General features: G+C 39.1%; 1 protein-coding gene across 1 annotated transcript; it reads left to right on the top strand.

Moving 5' to 3' along the window:
* Positions 1-974: 974 nt before the first annotated feature.
* inhbb (inhibin subunit beta B) lies at positions 975-16,529 on the top strand. Its single transcript, XM_063005825.1, has 2 exons — positions 975-1,359; positions 15,577-16,529. Exons 1-2 carry the CDS (start codon positions 975-977, stop codon positions 16,347-16,349), a joined length of 1,158 nt encoding a protein of 385 aa, XP_062861895.1. The 3' UTR covers positions 16,350-16,529.
* Positions 16,530-26,556: the final 10,027 nt, after the last annotated feature.

Here is a 26,556-nt window from a genome sequence, read left to right as displayed (position 1 = left end):
AAGTTGGATTTACAGGTTGCATGTCAGTCAATTTAAACATTGAGTGAATTACATAAAGAAGTGCCATGCAAATAAAGCGTTGCCAAATAATTGAAATTCAAGGTACCACTGTATTTACATTTTGTGTAAAATGTGCTTATTAAAATTAATGTGTAGGTTGGATTTACAGGTTGCATGTCAGTCAATGTAAACATTAAGTGGATTACATAAAGAAGTCTAATGCAAATAAAACGTTGCCAAATAATTGAAATTCAACACATTTTCACATTTTAGTGTTTATTACAGGCAGGGGTGTCGATGTGTCACTCTCAGCTGATGCGATGCTTTTCTCGCCTTCACACACACACACACACACACACACACATTAATCTGTTCTTGCTTACTGTTGGCAGAGCGGCCCACGTGGTTCCATCTATAAAAAAGTTTCCGCGCCAGGCGGCTTTCAGTAGTGGGATCGCAAAGGAAAGTGGAACGTCGTATTTGCTCAGACTCCTGTACCTTTATAACCCTAATTCGAACACATCGGGATCCGCGGATTGAAATTACAGACGAATAAAAGGTGCTATCAGGCAGGGACACGACACCGGTCTGACCTCGGAGCGCGTTTATAAGTGGACAATCAGCCGGACACTGCGCTTTGATTGCTGATATGCTTGACTTTTCGCACTGATTAGGGGGAGGATATGTCAACCATAAAGCGCCTGTTGTTCCTACAGAAGCCTGGCTTTCATTCCCAATCTAGCTTGAAGTTATCCAACATCTCCATCCTTCGGAATGACTGAAGACATGACGCGCAGAGCTCTCTCCAGAAGATCCGCTGGAAATCCGGACTGCTTGTAGATCAGATGAAGCTCGTTGTTTAAATATCTCATGTGGCTGCACGGCGTCGATTTACTCCTGTGAATGCAAAGTAAACAAACCGGTGCGGAAACCGAGTTGGCATTATTGAAGACGATCGGCGAGCTGAAGAGAAGATGAAGGCGATGAAGCGTGTGATGCTGTGTCGCTATCTGATGGTGAGCCTGCTCTCTGTAGGATGCTTCGCCACCGACGCGCACTCCGCGTCTCGGGAATCGTGCGCTTCGTGCGGCATCGGCCGTCCCGACCCCGCCGACACCGTGGACACGGACTTTCTGGAGGCGGTCAAGAGACACATACTGAGCAAATTACAGATGAGAGAGAGACCCAACATCACGCACCCGATTCCCAAAGCGGCCATGGTCACTGCGCTGAGGAAGCTCCACGCAGGCAAATTGCGTGAGGACGGGAGACTCGAGATCCCCAACCTGGATGGACACGCTGCTTACAGCAACGAGGCGCAGGAGGAGACCTCCGAGATCATCAGCTTCGCCGAGTCAGGTGGGTCACTGTTCTACAATCTGAATTCACACTGTAGACCTGGATCACATTCATTTATTTTATTTATTTTAGGGAGATGCCTTTTGGTATTACATTTCCATCTATGTCCTCCTTTTCTACTCATAAAATTCAAATTCATAAATGGTTGTAAATAAATAATAATGATACCAACACCAATGATGTTGTTAAGCATCATCTACAGAGTTTGATGTGCCATCATGGGAAGATAAATTTTACAGTCTTCATAGAATAGAATAGAATGCCTTTATTGGTCATATATACATATACAGACATACAGTACAACAGAATTCTTTCTTCACTTATCCCAGCTTATCCCAGATGCTCAGAGACCCAACATTGGCAATTGACATGAACCCATGACCTTTAAATCACTAATCCAGTACATCAGCTATACATACCATTGCTTCTAGTTGTATGTTTTTATCATTCAATGAAAAATAGCATGACTTTCCTTGAAATTGGGTTAATTCCATACAGCTGCTAGTGGTTAGATGTTTTGCATACATACGTACACACTACATGCATGATACACAAGTTAATCGACTCACACACTTTACATTTGTATGTTTGTGATGTATTAAGTGTGTAAGAAAAAATGCTAAATTAACTGACTGTTTAACCCATTATCTGCTCACTATATTCCATCACTATAATCACTTATCCCAGCTTATTTGGAAACTGGGGTCAGAGCGCAGGGTCAGCCACTGTGCGGCGCCCCTGGAGCAGAGAGGGTTAAGGGTCTTGCTCAAGGGCCCAACAGTGACTGCATGGCAGAGCCAGGATTCAAACTCCCAACCTTTCAATTGATAGCCCAAGACTCTACCCACTATGCTACCACTGTACCAATTCATCGTTCAGCATTTTTATCATAATCTTAGTCTCATAAAATTTTTTATTATACTAGTAGCAACAGTCTGAATCCTGCCTTACACAATACGGAAACGAAAATCAATCCCAAATCAAGCAGGACCCAAAATAGGAAGGATGAACCTTCATCGAACTACTGGTTACCAAACCCCAAATATCTTAATCTGATGCTGTCAAAGTGGGAGCATTACATTTTTCCCCAAAAAATATCTATGCAAAAGCTTGCATTTATTTAATTGTAAAATAAAATAAAAATTTGTATAGCAGTGATAGCTCAATGGTTAAGGTACTGGACTAGTAATCAAAAGGTTGCCGGTTCAAGCCCCACCACCGCCAAGTTGCCACTGTTGGGCCCCTGAGCAAGGTCCTTAACCCTTAAATCATGTTCAGTCATAACTGTAAATCGCTTTGGATAAAAGCGTCTGCTAAATGCTGTAAATGTAAATTATAATTGTTCTAATAATTTTATTATTGTATTTTTTTTTATTTTTGGTGTGATATGTATAAATATTTTAAATAAACACCCCATAATTCATAAATATTTTTCTTACACATTTTTAATATAATACAGGGAAATGGCCTATCACTCTGAACATCTCATTGCCCTTTAGGAATTCCCCTAATACGTTCTTCTCTCATACATAAAGCAATTTCCTTATAAATCAAGACTTTTTCTATTTGTTTTTACACTTTTTTGTTTCATTTGTCATCATTCGTAATTTAAACCATTTGGTGTAAACCAAGTAGGTAATGTTATGTATTATGCAATGATAAGTGCATTCTTATATAGCAATTACTAATAATATAATCACTATTATCTACATAAATATATAACATACACAACAAAGGACAATTCACTAACAAGCCGCCTTCAAATCATTTAAATGGTGCTTCTACTTTACCAATCACATTGAGGGACGAAGGAAATGAGCTTGAAGTAAAAACTTTACAACTGGTTTTAAACTTAACTGTAATTTTACTTGTTTACATGTTTAAATAGTTTCTAAATCACATTTTACTCTATTATAACTTATGATATGCTGATCCTGGTTTGTGACATCACAATTAATGACCCTTTACTTTCTACTTACTTTTCTTACTTTACTGACATAACTTACACAAAGCTCATTTTTACTCATGTAATAATTTGATTAGTGTAGTAATTTTGTACAAAACAATACAATATAAACATGAAACTTATTTTGCCACCCTATCCAGATAATACCAATACCAAAAAGACCTCTAGGTGTTGTCAAACAAGGTGCATATAAGTTTTAGATGAACACCTAACATAGACAATTTGTGCATTTTGTTAATTAACTATATTTTTAAATGTATCTGTTTCATAGCTTTCAACTTTGTATACATTAAATCTGAAAATAAATCTAGAACATTTAGTTACAACAGATTGGACAAGTACACATTGATAAAGTATTATATTTTAAAGTAAGTTATAACTATCCAAAATGTTTCAATCTCTGTTGTAGAAGGACTGTAAATCCTTAGTGTATTTTAAATGAAACTGGTAAAAATATTTGTCATAGCATATGACAATAATAATTGAACCAGCATGTTTAAACATACCTACCCCATTATAATGTCACAAATACTAAATGATTTTAAGAGTTGAAATTGGAATACAATATAGCATTGTTTTTAAGTTATGTAAAATGGTCTAATGTCAATCAACTGACAAAAGCCTTCACTATATATTGTAATGTGGTTCCTAAACGAATTTAGGCATGTCAACATGATGTTATCCATGATTAACATAATTGTATCCATGTTAAGCATGATTTTATCCATGTTGAATATAATAAAATATACTTTGCGGTAAATAAACACTTCATTGTATCCTTAAAATTCATCAGACATTGACCTACATTCATTTAACATGCTAAATAATGTATTGTTGTATGAAATACTTTAAGGGGTATTTTCACATTATAACCCTATCTTTATGAAACACATCTGTATCACATAAATGATTAACACAGACCTCAATTTTAATGTTGAAATAAGTAAAGATCATAAAACTGTTAGCGTACTTGTCTGCCCTGACAACTGCTCTTACCTTCTATGCATTTACCCTTCTTAAATGCATTTTTTATTTTAAATCTTTTTTGTTTGAGGAAATGTGTCAACACGCTCATACATTTAGGATGTGATTGGTAGATTAGAATGAATAAAATTCCTTCCTAAACAAATGCACTATGCTTTGCCTAGCAAAAATAAATTATTAAATAAATAAATATACTGTAGTTCTTCTCAAACAGATTACAAACAAGTCTTTTCTGGGCCAGCATAATATACACCTGAAATGTCAGTGCTACATGTAGGCCAGAACTATGCAGGACCAAAATAAGAGACCTGCTCACCTTATATATTTGGAACACCCCATCATCTTTAGTTTTATGTGACACTGTATGAACATCTCTCTGTGAACACTTGTAACTGCAATAAGTGTAAACCCCATTTTCCCAGTTCTTATCCAGTTTCAGTATCAAAGCTTTGATTATTGACAGTTGATGACACAATATACTAAAAAATCACAATTACATGATTTTTTGTTTTAATTTAGGTTTCCTTTGTTGATGTAATTGACTTGTGCCCTGCAATGCTCACAGAGCATTGCACTCATCAAAGTGTAGGTGACAAAATGCATACAGCTGCTGCCTACGTGTCAGGGGCTGTGGGTTAGCTTTGTTCTCCTCAGTCAGAGCGGGGATTGGCATTGGTGGAGAGGAAGCATGACGCAATTGGACGCGCTAAAAAATTAGAAAAAGGGGAAAATGCATCAACAAAATATATATAAAACCAATATGTACATTTTAGTTACCTGTGCAGTAATCTATAGATATAGATAGGTAACATGGTTAATGTTATCATAGATAAGGCTGTCAAATTAAAATTTTAGTTACAAGGTTTAGTGCTATGGGCATCTAAACGACAAAAGGTCAATCTTGTAGTAGTTAAAAGGACCATTTTATTATTATAAATACAGTACACCCTTGGGTTACGAACAGTTTACCATACGAACATTTTGGGTTATAAACGATCTTTTTCAACTTAACGTACGAACAAATTTCGAATTACGAACCGAAATTCGCAAAACACGTCACGAACAAGTTCACTCCAACTCTCTCTCTCTCTCTGTCTCTCTCTCTCTCTCTCTATATATATATATATATATACAGTGTATCACAAAAGTGAGTACACCCCTCACATTTCTGCAGATATTTAAGTATATCTTTTCATGGGACAACACTGACAAAATGACACTTTGACACAATGAAAAGTAGCCTGTGTGCAGCTTATATAACAGTGTAAATTTATTCTTCCCTCAAAATAACTCAATATACAGCCATTAATGTCTAAACCACCGGCAACAAAAGTGAGTACACCCCGTAGTGAAAGTTCCTGAAGTGTCAATATTTTGTGTGGCCACCATTATTTCCCAGAACTGCCTTAACTCTCCTGGGCATGGAGTTTACCAGAGCTTCACAGGTTGCCACTGGAATGCTTTTCCACTCCTCCATGACGACATCACGGAGCTGGCGGATATTGGAGACTTTGCGCTCCTCCACCTTCCGGTTGAGGATGCCCCAAAGATGTTCTATTGGGTTTAGGTCTGGAGACATGCTTGGCCAGTCCATCACCTTTACCCTCAGCCTCTTCAATAAAGCAGTGGCCGTCTTAGAGGTGTGTTTGGGGTCATTATCATGCTGGAACACTGCCCTGCGACCCAGTTTCCGGAGGGAGGGGATCATGCTCTGCTTCAGTATTTCACAGTACATATTGGAGTTCATGTGTCCCTCAATGAAATGTAACTCCCCAACACCTGCTGCACTCATGCAGCCCCAGATTATGGCATTCCCACCACCATGCTTGACTGTAGGCATGACACACTTATCTTTGTACTCCTCACCTGATTGCCGCCACACATGCTTGAGACCATCTGAACCAAACAATCTCATCAGACCATAGGACATGGTTTCAGTAATCCATGTCCTTTGTTGACATGTCTTCAGCAAACTGTTTGCGGGCTTTCTTGTGTAGAGACTTCAGAAGAGGCTTCCTTCTGGGGTGACAGCCATGCAGACCAATTTGATGTAGTGTGCGGCGTATGGTCTGAGCACTGACAGGCTGACCCCCCACCTTTTCAATCTCTGCAGCAATGCTGACAGCACTCCTGCACCTATCTTTCAAAGACAGCAGTTGGATGTGACGCTGAGCACGTGCACTCAGCTTCTTTGGACGACCAACGCAAGGTCTGTTCTGAGTGGACCCTGCTCTTTTAAAACGCTGGATGATCTTGGCCACTGTGCTGCAGCTCAGTTTCAGGGTGTTGGCAATCTTCTTGTAGCCTTGGCCATCTTCATGTAGCGCAACAATTCGTCTTTTAAGATCCTCAGAGAGTTCTTTGCCATGAGGTGCCATGTTGGAACTTTCAGTGACCAGTATGAGAGAGTGTGAGAGCTGTACTACTAAATTGAACACACCTGCTCCCTATGCACACCTGAGACCTAGTAACACTAACAAATCACATGACATTTTGGAGGGAAAATGACAAGCAGTGCTCAATTTGGACATTTAGGGGTGTAGTCTCTTAGGGGTGTACTCACTTTTGTTGCCGGTGGTTTAGACATTAATGGCTGTATATTGAGTTATTTTGAGGGAAGAATAAATTTACACTGTTATATAAGCTGCACACAGAATACTTTTCATTGTGTCAAAGTGTCATTTTGTCAGTGTTGTCCCATGAAAAGATATACTTAAATATCTGCAGAAATTTAAGGGGTGTACTCACTTTTGTGATACACTGTATATACAGTGAGTGAACATTCGGACAGCGGACAGTGTTTTTGCTGTGTTTTCTTTATATTTTGTAAAATGGTCTGAAAGAAGGTGCAGAAAAAGCGTAGTGTGAGAAAAAGAACAAATCTATTACTATTCGTTTTTGTATAATTACTCCGGCCAGTAGCTGTCACTGTGTATCAGACAGAGGGGTAGTGAGTGAGAGAGAAGAAGGAAATCGCTGAGTAAAGTATTCTTTCTTTCGTGCAATTACACCTACAAAATACAACACTATTGAAATAAAGAAGGAAATAAAAGAGAAATATGAGTTACTGTTTCTGGTAGATACATTTTATAAAAAAAGGAAGGACATGTATTATGGTGTATAGTAAAGCACACGTACTGTACTGAAATGTGATGTGTGTTTTATGTACAGTACTACTGTGTAGTGTTGTTTATTATTGTTTATTACAGTAATGTCTATTCTATAATTTAAGATTAAGGAAACTAAAAAGACAATTTAAGACATTAGAAAGGTTAGGTAAGGAGGAGGTTTGGGAGGTCTGGCACGGATTAATTCTGTTTACATTATTTCTTATGGGAAAAATAGGTTTAACTAACGAACATTTTGACTTAAGAACAGCCTTTCGGAACCAATTAAATTTGTAAGTCAAGGGTCTACTGTATATTGAAACACAGACTGAATTCTAAAAATCACCCTATTTACTGTACATTAACTGTACACATGTGAAAATAAGTGTTCTGTCTCTGAATTGCACTTTATGTATGTAGAAAAGGTTTAGCTGCAAAAATAATAATAATCAGAAGACAGCTGAAGTCAATGAAGTAACAGTACAGGTAAAAACTATCCCTTATTAAATCTGCTACATGTAATAAAAGTTCAATTTGCCTAAAAACTAAAGTAAACTTAGCAGAAAAGTTACAACACACTTTCTAAAAGTACATCCACGTATACAGAAAATGTTTATACAGTCCATACCTATCGTTCTCAATACAATTGTTACCTGTCACAAAATCACAGAACACCTTAATTTTCTTACTTTTCATGGCTGTGAAGGGAAGGATTAAGAACAATGCTTTTCAAACTGAGTCCACTATCTCCTAAACGTAACACCTAATCAGCACAGCATGGCTGGTTTCTGATCCTTCTTTCTATTCCAAGAATAATCTGAACACGCTCATGACAAGGGAACAAAGAGGTAGTAATTATTGATAGAACAATATGCGTTCTTACTAAACACAATATATCAACATTGGGAACAAAAAAAGAATTCACTCGGAATAATGAATGAGACATTTGAGTCATGGGGGGGGTGGGGGGTGACAGAGGCTGTTGCAGGGGATGGTCGGCTCATATCGCAGTTCTGCGAAGAATGAAAGAATGCTTTTAAAATATCAAAGCAAACCCGGGCCGCTTTGCATTTTTACCCATTATGCAGCAAACCCTTTTAACCTTCAAGCAACATTGTGTCACGAAACTGGCTTCAATCCCTGCTCTCTGGACCCCTTCTGCTTCAGGGCCAGCTGGTGCTAACCCCTAGAGCGGAGGCTGCCAGCCAGGGCATGGCTTTGGGACAAGCTCCCAAGGCATTTTGCTCTGAGTGGCATACATGCATCCTGTATAGTTTCCTGGATCATATAAGTGATCGGTGAGCAATCAGAGCAGTTGCAGGATGAAGACTCATTCATTCTGTTTCATTATGGGATGTTTTCCTCTAATGACTTAAGGTGGTGCAGTGGTTTTATTGAGCATAAGGTTGGCTTGCATTTCACACCCTACTATAGAGGGGCAGATAGAGCTGAGAAGCCTGCCAAGATACAGGTGAGGACAGCTGCCAGCCTCACTTCACTGTTAAGTCTGTTCTGTGGGCCGTTTCAGAAGGATTTTGTGTCCCGTAGGCACAGGAGCGAAGCGAGAGATGTATGCTTCTCATTTGTCGAGAGCTATTCGGACTCGCTGAACTCTTAACATCCAGCCTGCTGCGTAGAATTAGGCTTTATTATTTGACGTTATTCATTATGGCGCAGCATTCATGGAGTGAGGGGTTTGCAACTGGACCTGCTATTTCATCAGGCATTGTCAGTCATACTCCAGCTGAATTGAGCCTTATGGTAAATCATTGTTTTGTTGAAATCTGACCCTGTTTTGGAAATTAGAGTCTACAGTGTTTGGGGACTGGCAGAATTTCAGAAGGTAATCAGACAGCAAGCTATGTTCCTGGATGTATTGATGTGGCCAAGCAATTCACAAGAAGCATTTCAAGCATGAGAGCAAACTGCAGTGAAGCATTAGAATGAGACCATTTGGTTAAAAGTCCAGTTAAAGCCTAACATTCTTTATGAAATTATTCTTTATATGCATAATAAATGCATATAATTATTATTATTATTTTAATTTAATTAATTAATTTTGGGAAAGAAATATTGTCATGTGAACGTTTCATATATTTGGAGTTAGTTGGCAATTAGAGACTGGAGAGACTGCCTATATAGTAACTATGGGCTTTCTACTTTGTTTACCATTAAAAGGACGCATATTCTTGGCAAACGCATGTTTATGTTTGTTTGTTTGTTTGTTTATTAGTATTTTAACGTCATGTTTTACACTTTGGTTACATTCATGACAGGAACGGTAGTTACTCATTACACAAGGTTCATCAGTTCACAAGGTTATATACTGTATATACTGTATATACTGTATATAGGTTTAGTATCTCCAATTCACCTCACTTGCATGTCTTTGGACTGTGAAAGAAAAACCGGAGCACCCGGAGTAAACCCACACAGACACGGGGAGAACATGCAAACTCCACACAAAAAGGACCCGGACCGCCCCACCTGGGGATCGACAGTGCTACCTACTTAGCCACCGTGCAGCCCCAAACGCATGTTTAACATAGAACCTAATTATTATGAATTTAATATGAATAATTACTTTTGGTTGCTCCCATTAGCAGCTGCCACAGCAACGTCACTTTTTATATGCTGGATGCCCTGCCTAACACAACCATCCTATTTATCCAGACTTGGGACTGGCACTAAGGGTGCACAAATAAAAGTCCTCCCAAGATCTAGGTTCTAGTAATGCCATTTGTGCCTTCTAGATTTGTAAGCACAGCCCGGGATTCAACCCTCCACATCTCAGGCACTATTACTGTTATGCCATATTGTATAAAATCTTTGTTTATCCAGACTTGAGACTGGCACTACGGGTGCACTAATAGAAATTCTCCCAATAGCTAAGTTCATTTAACGCCACGTACCTTCTGTATTTGTAAGCCCAGCCCGTGATTCAACCCCCCAGTTCTCAGGCACTATTACTATTGTGCCATATTGTACACAATCTTTGCTTGTAGACTGTTGTAGTTGGTGTTCCCCATTTTTATCTACTGTGTTGAACTTCAAGCATTGGATTTAATGTAATTTAGCTTGCCAAACTTTGTTGTTACTGTGTTTTAATGCTTCTAAAAGGGATTGCTAAGGGTTAGCGACTCACTAATGTGAACTATTTTTACACACTGTGTACTGCAGATGCAGGTGAGATGTCTTCCTGATGAAATCCTGGTTGGGTTTAAACTCTTAGATGTCTCTAGTGCTGAACTAAACATGAAAGCATTTGGCATATTTCACATTATACCAAATCTTAGCCCACACGAAATGGCAATGTCATTAGGGCTTTGATAAAAATGTAAAGTGTTAATGAGAGCTGGTAATCAACCCCTGTTTCCTTTGCCTCCTATGGAGTTGGCTAGACAGTCCTGATTGCCCATCTGTGGTTCAGCTTAGCTGAAGGTGAGAGTGCCCAGTCAGAGTATGGGCAAGGGATAATATGGCCACTTTGAGACTTTATCTCAATATATTAGTGACTATTTCATTAGTCCTCTGTCTTCATGTCATTTATATTGAAGATAAGTTGTTGAAGCAGGCAATGACACATCTTATTGCACATGTCATGCTGCTATCAGTTAGAGGTTAAAAAACATGCTGCTAAACATGCCAGTTAGAAAACTGCTAATAATTTACTCATATCCATCTACATTCCTGTTAACATCTTGAGCTGTATCTCCAAGGCTGTATTTTATTCCCCCTGAGCTTTAACTGTGTCCGAGTGTTGGAACTACTGAGAGACTGGGTTCCAGCCAGCGACCAAAAACAGACAATTCAGACTGGGCAGGGTTGAGTTTGGATAAAGCCCTTACCACACTGCCAGAATGTCAGAGAAACAAGCCATTTTATGAGGCAAGCTGTTAATACTGACCTCAGCTAATTAGTTAGCAAACAAGGTAATTCAACTTATTCAGCATGTGCCAGCCATGGGCAGCTCTGCTCCTCACACCAAGAGATGCCATAGAATATGATTATACCACCCAGCACTTGGGTGTAGTAATTAAGTATATGCTTATTGAAATATCTTAAACATGGCACAGTATTGCTTCTATTTTTCCTGATTACTCTTTTTATACAGAGGGCACATGTCTAATACCTCAGAGAGCGTATTGCGCTGTCAGTCTCCAAGGCTGCAGGAGCCTGCAGGTTTTTCCACCACACTCACTGTGAACTCAATGAACCCCAAGGGCAGAACCCACAATTTGCCTCTACAGCCAACTGGGTCTGAGCCCATTAAAGTGCTGCAATTTTTTTAAGTGACCAATCAATTCCTACATGTATGCAAAATTTATACATTGTGAGTTAGTTTTTCTATTTGCTTGTCTGATTGATAGTAGAGTTAGCTTACTCAGCACCCATACATAGATAGATAGATAGATAGATAGATAGATAGATAGATAGATAGATAGATAGATAGATAGATAGATAGATAGATAGATAGATAGATAGATAGATAGATAGATAGATGTACAATGCGCATATATACAATATATGGTATGCAAAAAAAGTATGAGCTAATTGTGCATCTGGTACATTAATAATAATAGAAGCAGTAGTGTATCTATTCGTATAAACAATATATACATATATGTATAAATATAGAGATAAAGTTATCGTTATAGTTATAAATATATACAATATATCGGTTATGTGTGTATGTATAGACAATATGACCAACAATACACCGATCAGCCGTAACATTAAAACCACCTCCTTGTTTCTACACTCACTGTCCATTATATCAGCTCCACTTATCATATAGAAGCACTTTGTAGTTCTACAATTACCGACTGTAGTCCATCTGTTTCTCTGCATACTTTGTTAGCCCCCTTTTATGCTGTTCTTCAATGGTCAGGACCACCACAGAGTAGGTATTATTTAGGTGGTGGATTATTCTCAGCACTGCACTGACACTGACATGGTGGTGGTGTGTTAGTGTGTGTTGTGCTGGTATGAGTGGATCAGACACAGCAGCGCTGAGAGTTTTTAAACACCTCACTGTCACTGCTGGACTGAGAATAGTCCACCAACCAAAAATATATCCAGCCAACAGCGCCCGTGGGCAGCGTCCTGTGACCACTGATGAAGGTCTAGAAGATTACCAACTCAAACAGCAGCAATAGATGAGCGGTCATCTCTGACTTTACATCTACAAGGTGGACCAACTAGTAGGAGTGTCTAATAGAGTGGACAGTGATCTGATCCACTCATACCAGCACAACACACACTAACACACCACCACCATGTCAGTGTCACTGCAGTGCTGAGAATGATCCACCACCTAAATAATACTTGCTCTGTGGTGGTCCTGGGAGAGTCCTGACCATTGAAGAACAGCATGAAAGGGGGCTAACAAAGCATGCAGAGAAACAGATGGACTACAGTCAGTAATTGTAGAACTACAAAGTGCTTCTATATGATAAGTGGAGCTGATAAAATGGACAGTGAGTGTAGAAACAAGGAGGTGGTTTTAATGTTATGGCTGATCGGTGTATGGAGATAATAATAATATAGATTAGAACTGACATATACATATGTAGGTATGAATACAAGAATTTAAATATCAAAGAGGAATATGTAGGCTTATTATCATTAAAAAGCACAAACACTAATATAGGTAGCATTTTGTTTATGTTGAACCTACTGTTTTGTAACTTAGTTTAATTTAGAATGTAGTTTAATTAATAATGTCATGTAAATGGTTTCTACTTTTTTCTCTACCTTATCAGAGGTAAAGCATTTTAGCTCATCACAGACTTGTTGTTCGTCAGTGACTCAAAGTGTCAAAAATATTCAAATGTAAATGTATGCAAAGTTCAATCAACATAAATGTGACACAACTGACAACCACTGACGCCAATGAATCCCTGTTCTAGGAGGGATCGGTTGGGTGTAGTAGCTACGTTCAAGCCTCACTGATCTGCTTTCATCTTTGAAGTAGTGTAGCAGCATGTGGTCAGAAGGCCTCTGCATTGTTGAATAATAAGTGTAGCGGATTACTAGCTATGTTTTGTTGGAGACACGCAGGTAGGAACAGGTTGAGGCAGCTGCGAGTGTTGTAAGTGCAGTGGCCTACCCAGGCTCCTGTCGATCGCGGCGTAACGTGGCTCGACGTGAATGGATTCAGTGAGTCATGTTAGGAGTCATGTCCTTCTGTGTTTCTATTTTGGCCAGCAGAGGGGGCATGGAGGCACGGATGATTGATGTGTCAAGCTCTTTTGATTGACAGTCACCTGCGCATGAGCATTAATTTGCTTCAGGGGGTGCTGGTGCACGATGCTAGCATTCTTTTGTTTTCTGGGAGCTCGTCCTTTTTAGGGAGCGGACCCAAGGCAACAATTAATTTACTATGTGTAAGACACTGTAGTTTTGTAGTTAATTTTAATGCAGTGTGTCATGCTGTAAAGTTTATACAGTACATTTCACATCACTATTGTCTGATTAACTAAATGTTTCCTTTGCAGTTTGTGTTTCAATGTGTATTTAGTGTTTGATACAGTCATTTTTTCGGTTTACTAAGACAATAAAATGCATTTTATGCATTAAGTGACACATTTTAATGTAATAATTATACAGTAGACTATATAATTTTTTGGCTAGTAGCATTTGCTGAACATTGCTTCACAAGTGTTGAAAGTAGTTACTTAATGATCACAAAAAACAAGCCCTTAAGCAATATCAGTAAAATGAGGGATCATTCAAGGAATCTAGGAATCTAACCCTGTGTGGGTTGCCATGTGGTAAGCAGAGCAATAGCAAACATTTAATCCACATTAAACATTAAATCCACCAAAAATCTACAGGAATTAAACTGTAGGACATGCAGTGATTTCTTATAGTATCAATTAAATGCATGTTTTTCAACCAGAGATGTTCACAAGTCACAAAATACGAGTCCGAGTCAAGTCACGAGTCTTTAGGCTAGAGTCCGAGTCAAGTCACGAGTCTTTAGGCTAGAGTCCGAGTCAAGTCATGAGTCTTTAGGCTAGAGTCCAAGTCAAGTCAAGAGTCTTTAGGCTAGAGTCCGAGTCAATTCACAAGTCTTTAGGCTAGAGTCCGAGTCAAGTCACAAGTCTTTAGACTAGAGTCTGAGTCAAGTCACGAGTCTTTAGGCTAGAGTCCGAGTCAAGTCACGAGTCTTTAGACTAAAGTCTGAGTCAAGTCACGAGTCTTTAGGCTAGAGTCTGAGTCAAGTCACAAGTCTTTAGACTAGAGTCTGAGTCAAGTCACAAGTCTTTAGGCTAGAGTCCGAGTCAAGTCACAAGTCTTTAGGCTAGAGTCCGAGTCAAGTCACGAGTCTTTAGGCTAGAGTCTGAGTCAAGTCACGAGTCTTTAGGCTAGAGTCTGAGTCAAGGCATGAGTCAATATAATCTACACAAAACATATTTTGGAAATGTAGCCTAGAAATAAACAAATAATATGTAAGTTCAGATAAAAAAGCAACAACAGATTAGCAACTGTATTTTGCCGTTTTATTTAGTGCCTTTACTTTCCTAGTCATTGTGCAAATGAATGTAATTTTTCATAACAAGAAGGTACCAGTTAAAAGCTTAAACTGATATGTTTTGTTTTCATTTCAAAACAAAAGCGTGCGATAAATCACGGCACAGCGGCCAAAATCCAAAACACAGCAAAAAATCATAACCACTGCTTATCTTAGCTTATGTTCTTTGAGATGCTATTACATTTATAACCGTGTGTCCCATTAGGAATATAATTCGTTATTTTGTAAATGTGCTTATTATTAAAATCCTCCAAACTTTTCCCGGTTATGAAGTAAAACACGAACTCGTTAGAAAGCCAATCAAGCGTTTCATTGACACATCATCTGTGTGACGCAAACTGAATAAATGCAAATATCAGCATTTCTTACTAAAAAATTAGAATCAGAAAGTCTGATTGATTGGTTCAGAAAGCGGTCTTTCAACCATTAGCATCAATTCTGTGGGAGCATTCCATTCATACCAGTTGTTCCTGTGAAGTGCACTATGTAGGGTATTCCATTAATTTGTGTCACAAATTAAAATATCAAAATATGTGCGGACATGCATGTATTTATATATATATATATATCGAGTCCCCATCTTTGCTTTCAACTAACATTTATTGTTTTGTTCCCAGCAGATGACCCAACATTACTGAAGTCCAGCCTTTACTTCCTGATCTCCAACGAGGGCAATCAGAACTTGTTTGTTCTTCAGGCCACCCTATGGCTCTACTTCAAGCTTCTGCCCTCCGGTCTGGAGAAAGGTGTGCGCCGAAAGGTGACGGTGAGATTGTACTACAAGGACCCGGGTGGCCAGGATAGATGGGTTGAAAAGCGACTGGAGTTGAAGCGCAGTGGCTGGCATACGTTCCCTATGTCAGAGACGGTCAGGACAGCCTTGGGGAAAGGCGGTCGGCGGCAGGACTTGGATGTGCATTGCGAGGGTTGCGAGGTCGCAAACGTAGTGCCTGTTCTCGTAGACACGGGGGATCCTTCTCACCGACCTTTCCTGGTTGTGCGGGCACGTCAGGCTGAGGGGAAACACCGCATCCAAAAGCGTGGCCTAGAATGCGACGGCAGCAACGGCGGACTGTGCTGCAGACAGCAGTTCTACATCGATTTCAGACTCATAGGCTGGAACGACTGGATCATTGCACCTGCCGGCTACTATGGCAACTATTGCGATGGCAGCTGTCCCGCTTACATGGCAGGTGTGCCAGGCTCCGCCTCTTCTTTCCACACAGCGGTAGTGAATCAGTACCGGATGCGTGGCATTACCCCAGGCTCTGTCAATTCCTGTTGCATTCCCACCAAGCTGAGTACCATGTCCATGCTCTATTTTGACGACGAGTACAACATCGTCAAACGGGACGTCCCGAACATGATCGTCGAGGAATGCGGCTGCGCCTGAGGATAGAACTACAGAATGCAATTCGGGACACTACAAACAAGTTATGATCCATGTGTACCACATGCATTTCAATACATGTTATTATATGTATATCAGATTGTACAATCACACACTGATGTGTGAGCATGGAGCAGTGGTGAGCATCAGATACACAGCAATTATATTCCGTTCTATGAACGCAAAGGCATTGAAAAAGAATGGAATGGTTATGACCAAAAGGTTTGTCTATTTTGCCATTTATAAATGGTCTAGTGACAGGGATTTGTCTGACTTGGGACAGGCTGATATTGCCCACTGCTATGAGTACTTAGCAACAACACTTCAAGACTGGTAAAAGCACCGACATATCGATGTCCTTTACACTTCAAAACATCAGCACTTGAAAAGCATTTCAAAGGCCATGTGTCTGACAAATCATTCCATTAAGTCAAAGTCTTCATTAACTCTAAATGGCAACTTCACTGACATTGCAAAATTAACTTGCGGCATTGTTCCATATCAGTCGGGTAAGGAAATGCAACTGTTATTGGCCTCCTGGACAACACTGGCGAGGACTGAGGGCCAACAGGTAAAGTGTTGTGATGTTTAAGCTGGTTCATCGATGCCGTCAGCATCCGTAAAGACATCATTTCTGACCAGCTGGTGGTACAGCACTTGCAAAAATGCTTAAAATGCACAACTGATAGCACTTGCTTATTGAAATTCCTTTAAAAGGATCATCAAGAGGTGCACCTACCCTTACCCTCACTCATCGTCTCTAAAAATATAAAGTGCCGCATAACCTATGCAATGTATAGTTCGGATGTTTCAGACCAAGTGTTTTCTTCTGCTAATCTTTGACTCTTGATATATAGATACTTGAAATGTGATCGTTCACTTGTTTTCCAAAGTGGATGATTGTTCAAACGTTTGCACTGAAAAGTTGCAGAAATATAAAAAAAAAACATTTAAAAAAATCAAGAGAACTGCCATTGAGAAAAGTTATTTTTATAATAGCAATAGTAGTTTTGTAAAAAAAAAAAATGTGTGTGTACCTAATGGAACCAAAGAGGCCAATATTTTAATTATGATAATACAGTGACAGTGCTATTATATGTGTAAAAAAATAATACTTTTAAGAGGCCTAATCACTGTATCAGGGTACAACATGAATTTCATTTTAGCTCATGACTTTTTTATTTTGTACAGCAGTCTTTTTATATTTAATTCCATAATTTTCTATGTAATAAAACTTATTTCTAGCTGTTATTGCAACTAGTTAAACATGTCATCTCTGTACAGTGTATGTAAAATAAAATAAGCTTTCTTAAATATTTTGTAACTTTAAAATAAATTGTTATTCTGCATAATGCTACGTGTGTTGTGTGAATTTTTTATGTATATGAATATAAAAATAATATACAGTGGGGCCAAAAAGTATTTAGTCAGCCACTGATTGTGCAAGTTCTCCTACTTAGAAAGATGAGAGAGGTCTGTAATTCTCATCATAGGTACACTTCAACTATGAGAGACAAAATGAGAAAAAAAAATCCAGGAAATCACATTGTAGGATTTTTTAAGAATTTATTTGTAAATTATGGTGGAAAATAAGTATTTGGTCACCCACAAACAAGCAAGATTTCTGGCTCTCACAGACCTGTAACTTCTTCTTTAAGAAGCTCTTCTGTCCTCCACTCGTTACCTGTATTAATGGCACCTGTTTGACCTCGTTATCTGTATAAAAGACACCTGTCCACAGCCTCAAACAGTCAGACTCCAAACTCAACCATGGCCAAGACCAAAGAGCTGTCGAAGGACACCAGGAAGAAAATTGTAGACCTGCACCAGGCTGGGAAGAGTGAATCTACACTAGGCAAACAGGTTGGTGTGAATAAATCAACTGTGGGAGCAATTGTAAGAAAATGGAAGACATACAAGACCATTGATAATCTCCCTCGATCTGGGGCCCCACGCAAGATCTCATCCCGTGGGGTCAAAATGATTATGAGAACGGTGAGCAAAAATCCGAGAACTACACGGAGGGACCTGATGAATGACCTGCAGAGAGCTGGGACCAAAGTAATAAAGGCTACCATCAGTAACACACTACGCCAAGAGGGACTCAAATCCTGCAGTGCCAGGCGTGCCCCCCTGCTTAAGCCGGTATGTCCAGGCCCGTCTGAAGTTTGCCAGAGAGCATATGGATGATCCAGAAGAGGATTGGGAGAATATCATGTGGTCAGATGAAACCAAAATGGAACTTTTTGGTAAAAACTCAACTCCTCGTGTTTGAAGGAAGAAGAATGCTGAGTTGCATCCCAAGAAGACCATACCTACTGTGAAGCATGGGGGTGGAAACATCATGCTTTGGGGCTGTTTTCTGCAAAGGGGACAGGACGACTGATCCGTGTTAAGGGAAGAATGAACGGGGCCATGTATCGTGAGATTTTAAGCCAAAACCTCCTTCCATCAGTGAGAGCATTGAAGATGGAACGTGGCTGGGTCTTCCAGCATGACAATGATCCCAAACACACCGCTCGGGCAACGAAGGAGTGGCTCCGTAAAAAGCATTTCAAGGTCCTGGAGTGGCCTAGCCAGCCAGACCTCAACCCCATAGAAAGTTTGTGGAGGGAGTTGAAAGTCCGTGTTGCCCAGCGACAGCCCCAAAACATCACTGCTCTAGAGGAGATCTGCATGGAGGAATGGGCCAAAATACCAGCTACAGTGTGTGCAAACCTGGTGAAGACTTACAGGAAAGGTTTGACCTCTGTCATTGGTTATGTCAAAGGTTATGTTACAAAGTATTGAGTTGAACTTTTGTTATTGACCAAATACTTATTTTCCACCATAATTTACAAATAAATTCTTTAAAAATCCTACAATGTGATTTCCTGGATTTTTTTTCCCTCATTTTGTCTCTCATAGTTGAAGTGTACCTATGATGAAAATTACAGACCTCTCTCATCTTTCTAAGTAGGAGAACTTGCACAATCAGTGGCTGACTAAATACTTTTTGGCCCCACTGTACATATGCAACCCCAAATCAAAAAAGTTTGAAACAGTATGGAAAATGCAAATACAATAAAAATGCAGTGTTTCTTACATTTACTTTGACTTTTTGTTTGACTGCAGACAGTCTGAACCCAAGATATTTCATGTTTTGTCTGCCCAACTTCATTTCATTTATTAATAAACATCCAGTCCTGAATTTCAGGAATAATATTAAGAAGAAGAAGAAGAAATACTGATGTGATTCCAAACAGGTGATGTCAACAGGTGATTGTAATCATGGTTTGGTACAAACGCAGCATCCACGAAAGGCTGAGTCTTTGATGAGCAAAGATGATCAGAGGATCTCCAGTTTGTCAACAAATGTGTGAGAAAATCATTAAAATGTTTAAAAACAATGTACCTCAAAGAAAGATTGGAAGGGATTTGCATATCTCTCCCTCTACAGTGCATAATATCATTAAACCATTCAAGGAATCAGGAGGAATTTCAGTGAGTAAAGGCCAAGAGCTTAAGCTGAACGCCCATGATCTTTGATGTCTCAGACGGCACTGCATCAAGAACTGCCACTCAACAATAGCTGATATAACCACATGGGTGAGGGATTACTTTGGGAAACCTTTGTCAAGCACAACAATACAGAGTTACATGCACAAATGCCACTGAAATCTTTACTGTGCAAAAAAGAAGCCTTATGTTAACCATGTCCAGAAGCGGCTTCGACTTCTCCGGGCTCTGAGGCATCTAGGATGGACCATCACACAGTGGAAACGTGTATTATGGTCAGATAAATCAGCATTCCAGGTCTTTTTTGGGAAAAATGGACGCCATGCGCTTAGGACCAAAGAAGAAAAGGACCATCCAGACAGTTACCATGTTAACCATGTTCAGAAGCGGTGTCAACTTCTCTGGGCTCTGAGGTTCCTATGATGGACCATCACACAGTGGAAACGTGTATTATGGTCAGATGAATCAGCACATCTTAAGACGTGTTTGCAGGAAGAATGGGACAAAATAAAAGCTGAAACACTAAATCACTTGGTTCATCCTGTCTGCAATCAAATAAAAGCCAAAGTAAATGTAAGAAACTGTGTTATTTATTATTTGCATTTTCCATGCTGTCCCAAAAATGTCATTGCAGGTACTTTCTGTTTTGTAAACCATTGCAATACAAGAATTAGCCCTGTGACTTGTACTTTGTTTTTGTTCTCTTGGCTCAAGCAGATACTGTTCTAAATATTTTCCTTCAAAGAATGACTGTCTCTGATATCTGAACAAACAGAGCTGATGATATTTGTCAATCTCTCAGCTGTGATTCGAAACCTCCTCTTAGACAAGTAGCCACATGTCATGATCACATCATAGTGGGTTCCCAGCTTTATCCATATCTGATGCTTTTTTATAAACCCTTGAAGCAGAGCTACAAAAACAAGCTGGTATTACAAATAAAAAAACACTTTATGGCAAAAGTTAGAGAGTTTACATTTCTACATTAACTGTAGTGTTCCTGCAGAATCCTAGTAGAGTAATGAATGCCAAGCAGCTCGAAGTTTCCAAAAACTCAGCCCGAAGACATGATAATTGCTTGATATGTACTCATTCTGCATGTGCCAGTTCTAGAAGATACAAATGCTGTGTGAAATGACATGTTTAGAGCAAACATCTTAAATAAGACAGCAAAGGAATGTGATGAGTCAGCACTAGTACTACTTTTAGAGGGTGTGTGTGTAAATATATACATATATTTACATAAACATGGACTGTGGCTGGCTCTTGTATCTAACTGTACAACTGTGTCTGTGTGTGTGTGTATGTTGTTTAATGTGTGATGTTTTTTATAAATAGTTTGTATAACCCCAAATCAGAAAAAAAGTGATGACAGTATGAAAAATTCAAATAAAATAAAAATGCAGTGTTCCTTACATTTACTTTGTCTTTTATTTGATTGCAGACAGTTTGAACCCAAGATCTTTCATGTTTTATCTGCTCAACTTCATTTCATTTGTTAATATACCTCCATTCCTGCATTTCAGGCCTGCAACACAGTCCAAAAAAAGTTGAGATGGGGTCAATTTAGTGCTAGTAATGAGGTGAAAAAACTAAATAATGATGTGATTCCAAACAGGTGATGTCAACAGGTGATTGTAATCATGGTTTGGTACAAATCAGCATCCAGGAAAGGCTGAGTCTTTGATGAGCAAAGATGATCAGAGGATCTCCAGTTTGTCAACAAATGTGTAAGAAAATTATTGAAATGTTTAAAAACAATGTACCTCAAAAAAAGATTGGAAGGGATTTGCATGTTTCTCCCTCTACAGTGCATAATATCATTAAACCATTCAAGGAATCTGGAGGAATTTCAGTGTGTAAAGGCCAAGGGCGCAAGCTTAAGCTGAACGCCTGTGATCTTCGATCCCTCAGACGGCACTGCATCAAGAACCGCCACTCAACAATAGCTGATATAACCACATGGGCAATGAATTACTTTGGCAAACCTTTGTCTAGCACTACAATACAGAGTTACATGCACAAATGCCACTTAAAACTTTACTGGGCAAAAAAGAAGCCTTATGTTAACCATGTCCAGAAGTGGCATCGACTTCTCTGGGCTTGGAAGCATCTAGGATGGACCATCACACAGTGGAAACGTGTATTGTGGTCAGATGAATCGGCATTCCAGGTCTTTTTTGGAAAAAATGGACGCTGTGTGCTTGGGACCAAAGACGAAAAGGACCATCCAGACTGTTATCAGCAACAAGTCCAACAGCCAGGGTCTGTCATGGTATGGGACTGTGTCAGTGCCCATGGCAAAGGTAATTTACACTTCTGTGATGGCAGCATTTAATGCAGAAAAGTACTGTACATTGAGATCTTAGAGCAACATATGCTGCCTTCAAGACGTCATTTTTCAACAAGACGATGCAAAACCACATGCTGCACACATTACAAAGGCATGGCTACTAGACTGGCCTGCCTACAGTCCTGACCTGTCCCCAATAGAGAATGTGTGGAAAAATGTGAAATGAAAAAATGTGACAACGACGACCCCGTACTGTTGCACATTTTAAGACGTGTTTGCTGGAAGAATGAGACAAAATAAAACCTGAAACATCAAATTGCTTGGTATCCTCTGTGTGGTGAAAAGAAATGTATCATTAAACGCTTTACTGTCCCAACTTTTTTTTGGAATGTGTTGCAGGCCTGAAATGCAGGAATGGATGTATATTAATAAATTAAAAAAAGTTGAGCAAATAAAACATGAAATATCTCAGGTTCATCCTGTCTGCAATCAAATAAAAGTCAAAGTAAATGTAAGAAACTCTGTGGTTTTTTTTTTTATTATTATTTGCAATCTCCATGCTTTCCCAACTTTTTCTGATTTGGGGTTGTATATTTTTTATAGTTTGTGTGTGTGTGTGTGTTTGCAAGGTTAAAGAGAGAGACTGAGCTGTCTCATCATGCAATGCAGAGTTAGCGGTGCCGGCATGGCTGTTGGAATGTTAATGACACTATAGTTATCCCCCAGGCTACCTTTTGAAGCCAAACACACACACTAACACACGTGCATACACAAACACACTTTCACAAGACAGCACACATACAAATCTGAATGATGAGAACAAATCTCAGCAATTTTGCTTTGACTACAGTGTAAATTAAACATATGTGGCGTCCTTAATAACAACATTCCTCTGTTACACTACAGACCTCACATTAAATCTCACTGTACATTTTATTTTGCATACTTTTGCTGACTTTGCATGATAATTACAGATTTTGGCTAAACAAACATCAAATGCTCTATAGTTCCATTGTATTGTATTTTAAATACCGTGCATGTAAAATTGTATCATTTCAGATCTGTAAGAGCCCACAATTAACAGAGCTTTTGTCAGTTGTCGGGATAAAAACTTAGTCATAAAGATTTCCACGGTGCTCAGGTGGCGCAGCGGGATATTCCACTAGCACACCAGCGCAGAGATTCTGAACTCCTCGGTTTGAAACTCGCCGTTGCCACCGGTTGGCTGGGCGCCATCTAGCTGGCACAATTGGCAGACTGTAATTGGCTACCGTGTCTGCTAGGGCGGGATGACAGGACTGTGTGGGTGGGGTCTTTAAATGCTGTGCAAGGACCCTGATTAGCAATAGAGGTGCCTGTGCAAAAGCACGGGTGAAAAAGAAAGGGTCCGCTAAGGACTGTGCACGGGTTGGAGGAGGCAAGAGTAGCAATATATACCCCCCTCGAATGCAATCAGGGATCCCCAGCAGGGGAAGACAAATTGACTGCGCTAAATCGGGAGAAAAATGGGAGAAAATGCATAAATAAATAGAAAAAAAAGATATCCACAATAGAAATGTGGGGCAAGAAAAGCCTTGGTTGGAGAGAACAATTACTGCTATTACTAATATTTTAAACATCCCCAGTGTTGTTTCGACAATGTGCTTTAGGTCAGTTTGCTAAAATATCCTTCCCAGTTTAATCTTTTGAGCTGGAAGGAGGTTTTAATCCAAGTTCTGTCTGCACTATCCACCAGTAATACTGCAAATCTTGCCCAGACTTTCATCTTCCTTTGCTAAAAAGAATTTTAAACATTAGATTTATAGCACACATACGCTTCGAATTTTAGCCTAAAACTTTATAATTTTGTTGGAAAGACTTTCAAGACCTGTCTTTTTACTTGTTCATTATTTAATTATTTAGTTTAAATATTAGATGGATGGATGGATGGATGGATTAGATAGATGGATGGATGGATGGATGGATGGATGGATGGATGGATGGATGGATGGATGGATGGATGGATGGATGGATGGATGGATGGGCCTCCATTAGTGTAACAAGCAAAAGAAGAGAAACAAAAAAAGTAAGCTGTAGCGAATGTACAACATGCATATATACAATATATGGTATGCAAAAAGTATGTGCAAATTGTGCATCTGGTACATTAATAATAATAAAAGCAGTATTGTATCTATTCTTATAAACAATATATACAGATATATAAGTATACAGTGGTACCTTGAAACTCAACGTCAATTGGTTCTGGGAGTGATGTTGAGTTCAAAAGGCGTTGAGTTTCAAGGTATTTTTTCCCATAAGGATGTATGGGAAACCTTTATTCAGCCATAACATTAAAACCACCTCCTTGTTTCTACACTCACTGTCCATTTTATCAGCTCCACTTACCATTTAAATGTACTTTGAAGTTCTACAATTACTGATTGTAGTCCATCTGCTTCTCTGCATGCTTTGTCCCCTTTCATGCTGTTCTTCAATGGTCAGGACTCTCCCAGGACCACTACAGAGTAGGTATTATTTAGGTGTTTTTAATGTTATGGCTGATCGGTGTATATATTAATAATAATGTTATAGTATTATATTCCATTACCAACAATTTATTTCTTTGGCAAATGTTGTTTACAGTCACCATACCAATTTTTTGCTTCTAACCAGTTCTGATCTGGAGTTATTGAAGCTGTAAGTAAAAAGAGTCCATGTTGGTCTCCAAAGCTTTCAAACACACAAAAAAACAGATAATGTTGCAGACAAAATATGTAAGGTGAATTATTTCCACTTAATAGTGTCATTATGCAATACATTTGTGCCTTTTTTGGCTCTAAAGCTCTGTCATACCCATGAAATTTACCCTCCCCCATTTCTTCACATCAGTCTGTGCAAAAGCAAACTGAATCACTCAGTAAAAACAAGTCAGAAATGACTCTTTTCAAACGAATCATTCATGTGAATCGAATCAGGGAGCTGTGCTCTTATCACTAGTAAAGATTTACTCGTTTTGCTCACTCTATTTCATTATGGTGTCGTGCATAAACAAATCCATGAATCAGTGCATTTGATTCAGAGATTCACTTGTGTTTCAGGCTTTGAGAAACAGTTTGTATAAACCAATTTCAGTTGTTCCTCTAATCGTTAGTTAGGTGGACAAACACAGTTGGTTATGGATTTATATATTCTGGAAATATTATGGAAACATACAAGATGAGTTTAGGGGAGGTCTAGTTACAAGGTACCACTGTATTAGTATTATTGACCTAGATACAGATTAAAAGGTGTAGAGCTATTTGTTGTGCTTGATCTTCAAGATGAATGTGTGTATACACACACTAAACAATGTGAAGCATTGCTGGAATGGGCAGTATTATTTTTACTTAATAATAATAACATTAAGTTTCTAGTATATTATGTAGTCCTAGTACAACCCCAAATCAGAAAAAGTTGGGACAGCATGGAAAATGCAAATAATAAAAAACACAGAGTTTCTTACATTTACTTTGACTTTTATTTAATAGCTGACAGGATGAACCTGAGATATTTCATGTTTTGTCTGGTCAATTCCATTTCATTTATTAATAAACATCCATTCCTGCATTTCAGGCCTGCAACACATTCCAAAAAAAGTTGGGACAGTAAAGCATTTACCACTTTGTAATGTTGCCGTTCCTTTTCACCACACTTAAAAGACGTTTTGCCACCGAGGATACCAAGTGATTTAATGTTTCAGGTTTTATTTTGTCTCATTCTTCCTGCAAACACGTCTTAAGATGTGCAACAGTACAGGCTCGTCGTTGTCGCATTTTTCGTTTCAAAATTCTCCACACATTCTCTATTGGGGACAGGTCAGGACTGCAGGCAGGCTAGTTCAGTACCTGTACCCTCTTCTTCCTCAGCCATGCCTTTGTAATGTGTGCAGCATGTGGTTTTGCATTGTCTTGTTGAGAAATGCATGGACGCCCCTGAAAAAGATGACGTCTTGAAGGCAGCATATGTTGCTCTAAGATCTCAATATACTTTTCTGCATTAATGCTGCCATCACAGAAGTGTAAATTATGCTGATTCATCTGACCACAATACACGTTTCCACTGTGTGATGGTCCATCCTAGATGCCTCTGAGTCCTGAGAAGTCAACGCCACTTCTGGACATGGTTAACATAAAGCTTCTTTTTTGCACAGTAAAGTTTTAAGTGGCATTTGTGCATGGAACTCTGTATTGTAGTGCTTAACAAAGGTTTGCCAAAGTAATCCCTCACCCATGTGGTTATATCAGCTATTGTTGAGTGGCAGTTTTTGATGCAGTACCGTCTGAGGGATTGAAGATCACGGGCGTTCAGCTTAAGCTTGCACCCTTGGCCTTTATGCACTCACATTCCTGCCGATTTCTTGAATGGTTTAATGATATTATGCACTGTAGAGGGATAAAT

Source organism: Trichomycterus rosablanca, chromosome 12 (assembly GCF_030014385.1).
Source record: "Trichomycterus rosablanca isolate fTriRos1 chromosome 12, fTriRos1.hap1, whole genome shotgun sequence".
Lineage (NCBI taxonomy): Eukaryota > Metazoa > Chordata > Actinopteri > Siluriformes > Trichomycteridae > Trichomycterus > Trichomycterus rosablanca.
Note: the sequence above shows the minus strand (reverse complement) of the source record. Positions and strands in the feature narration are given on the sequence as shown.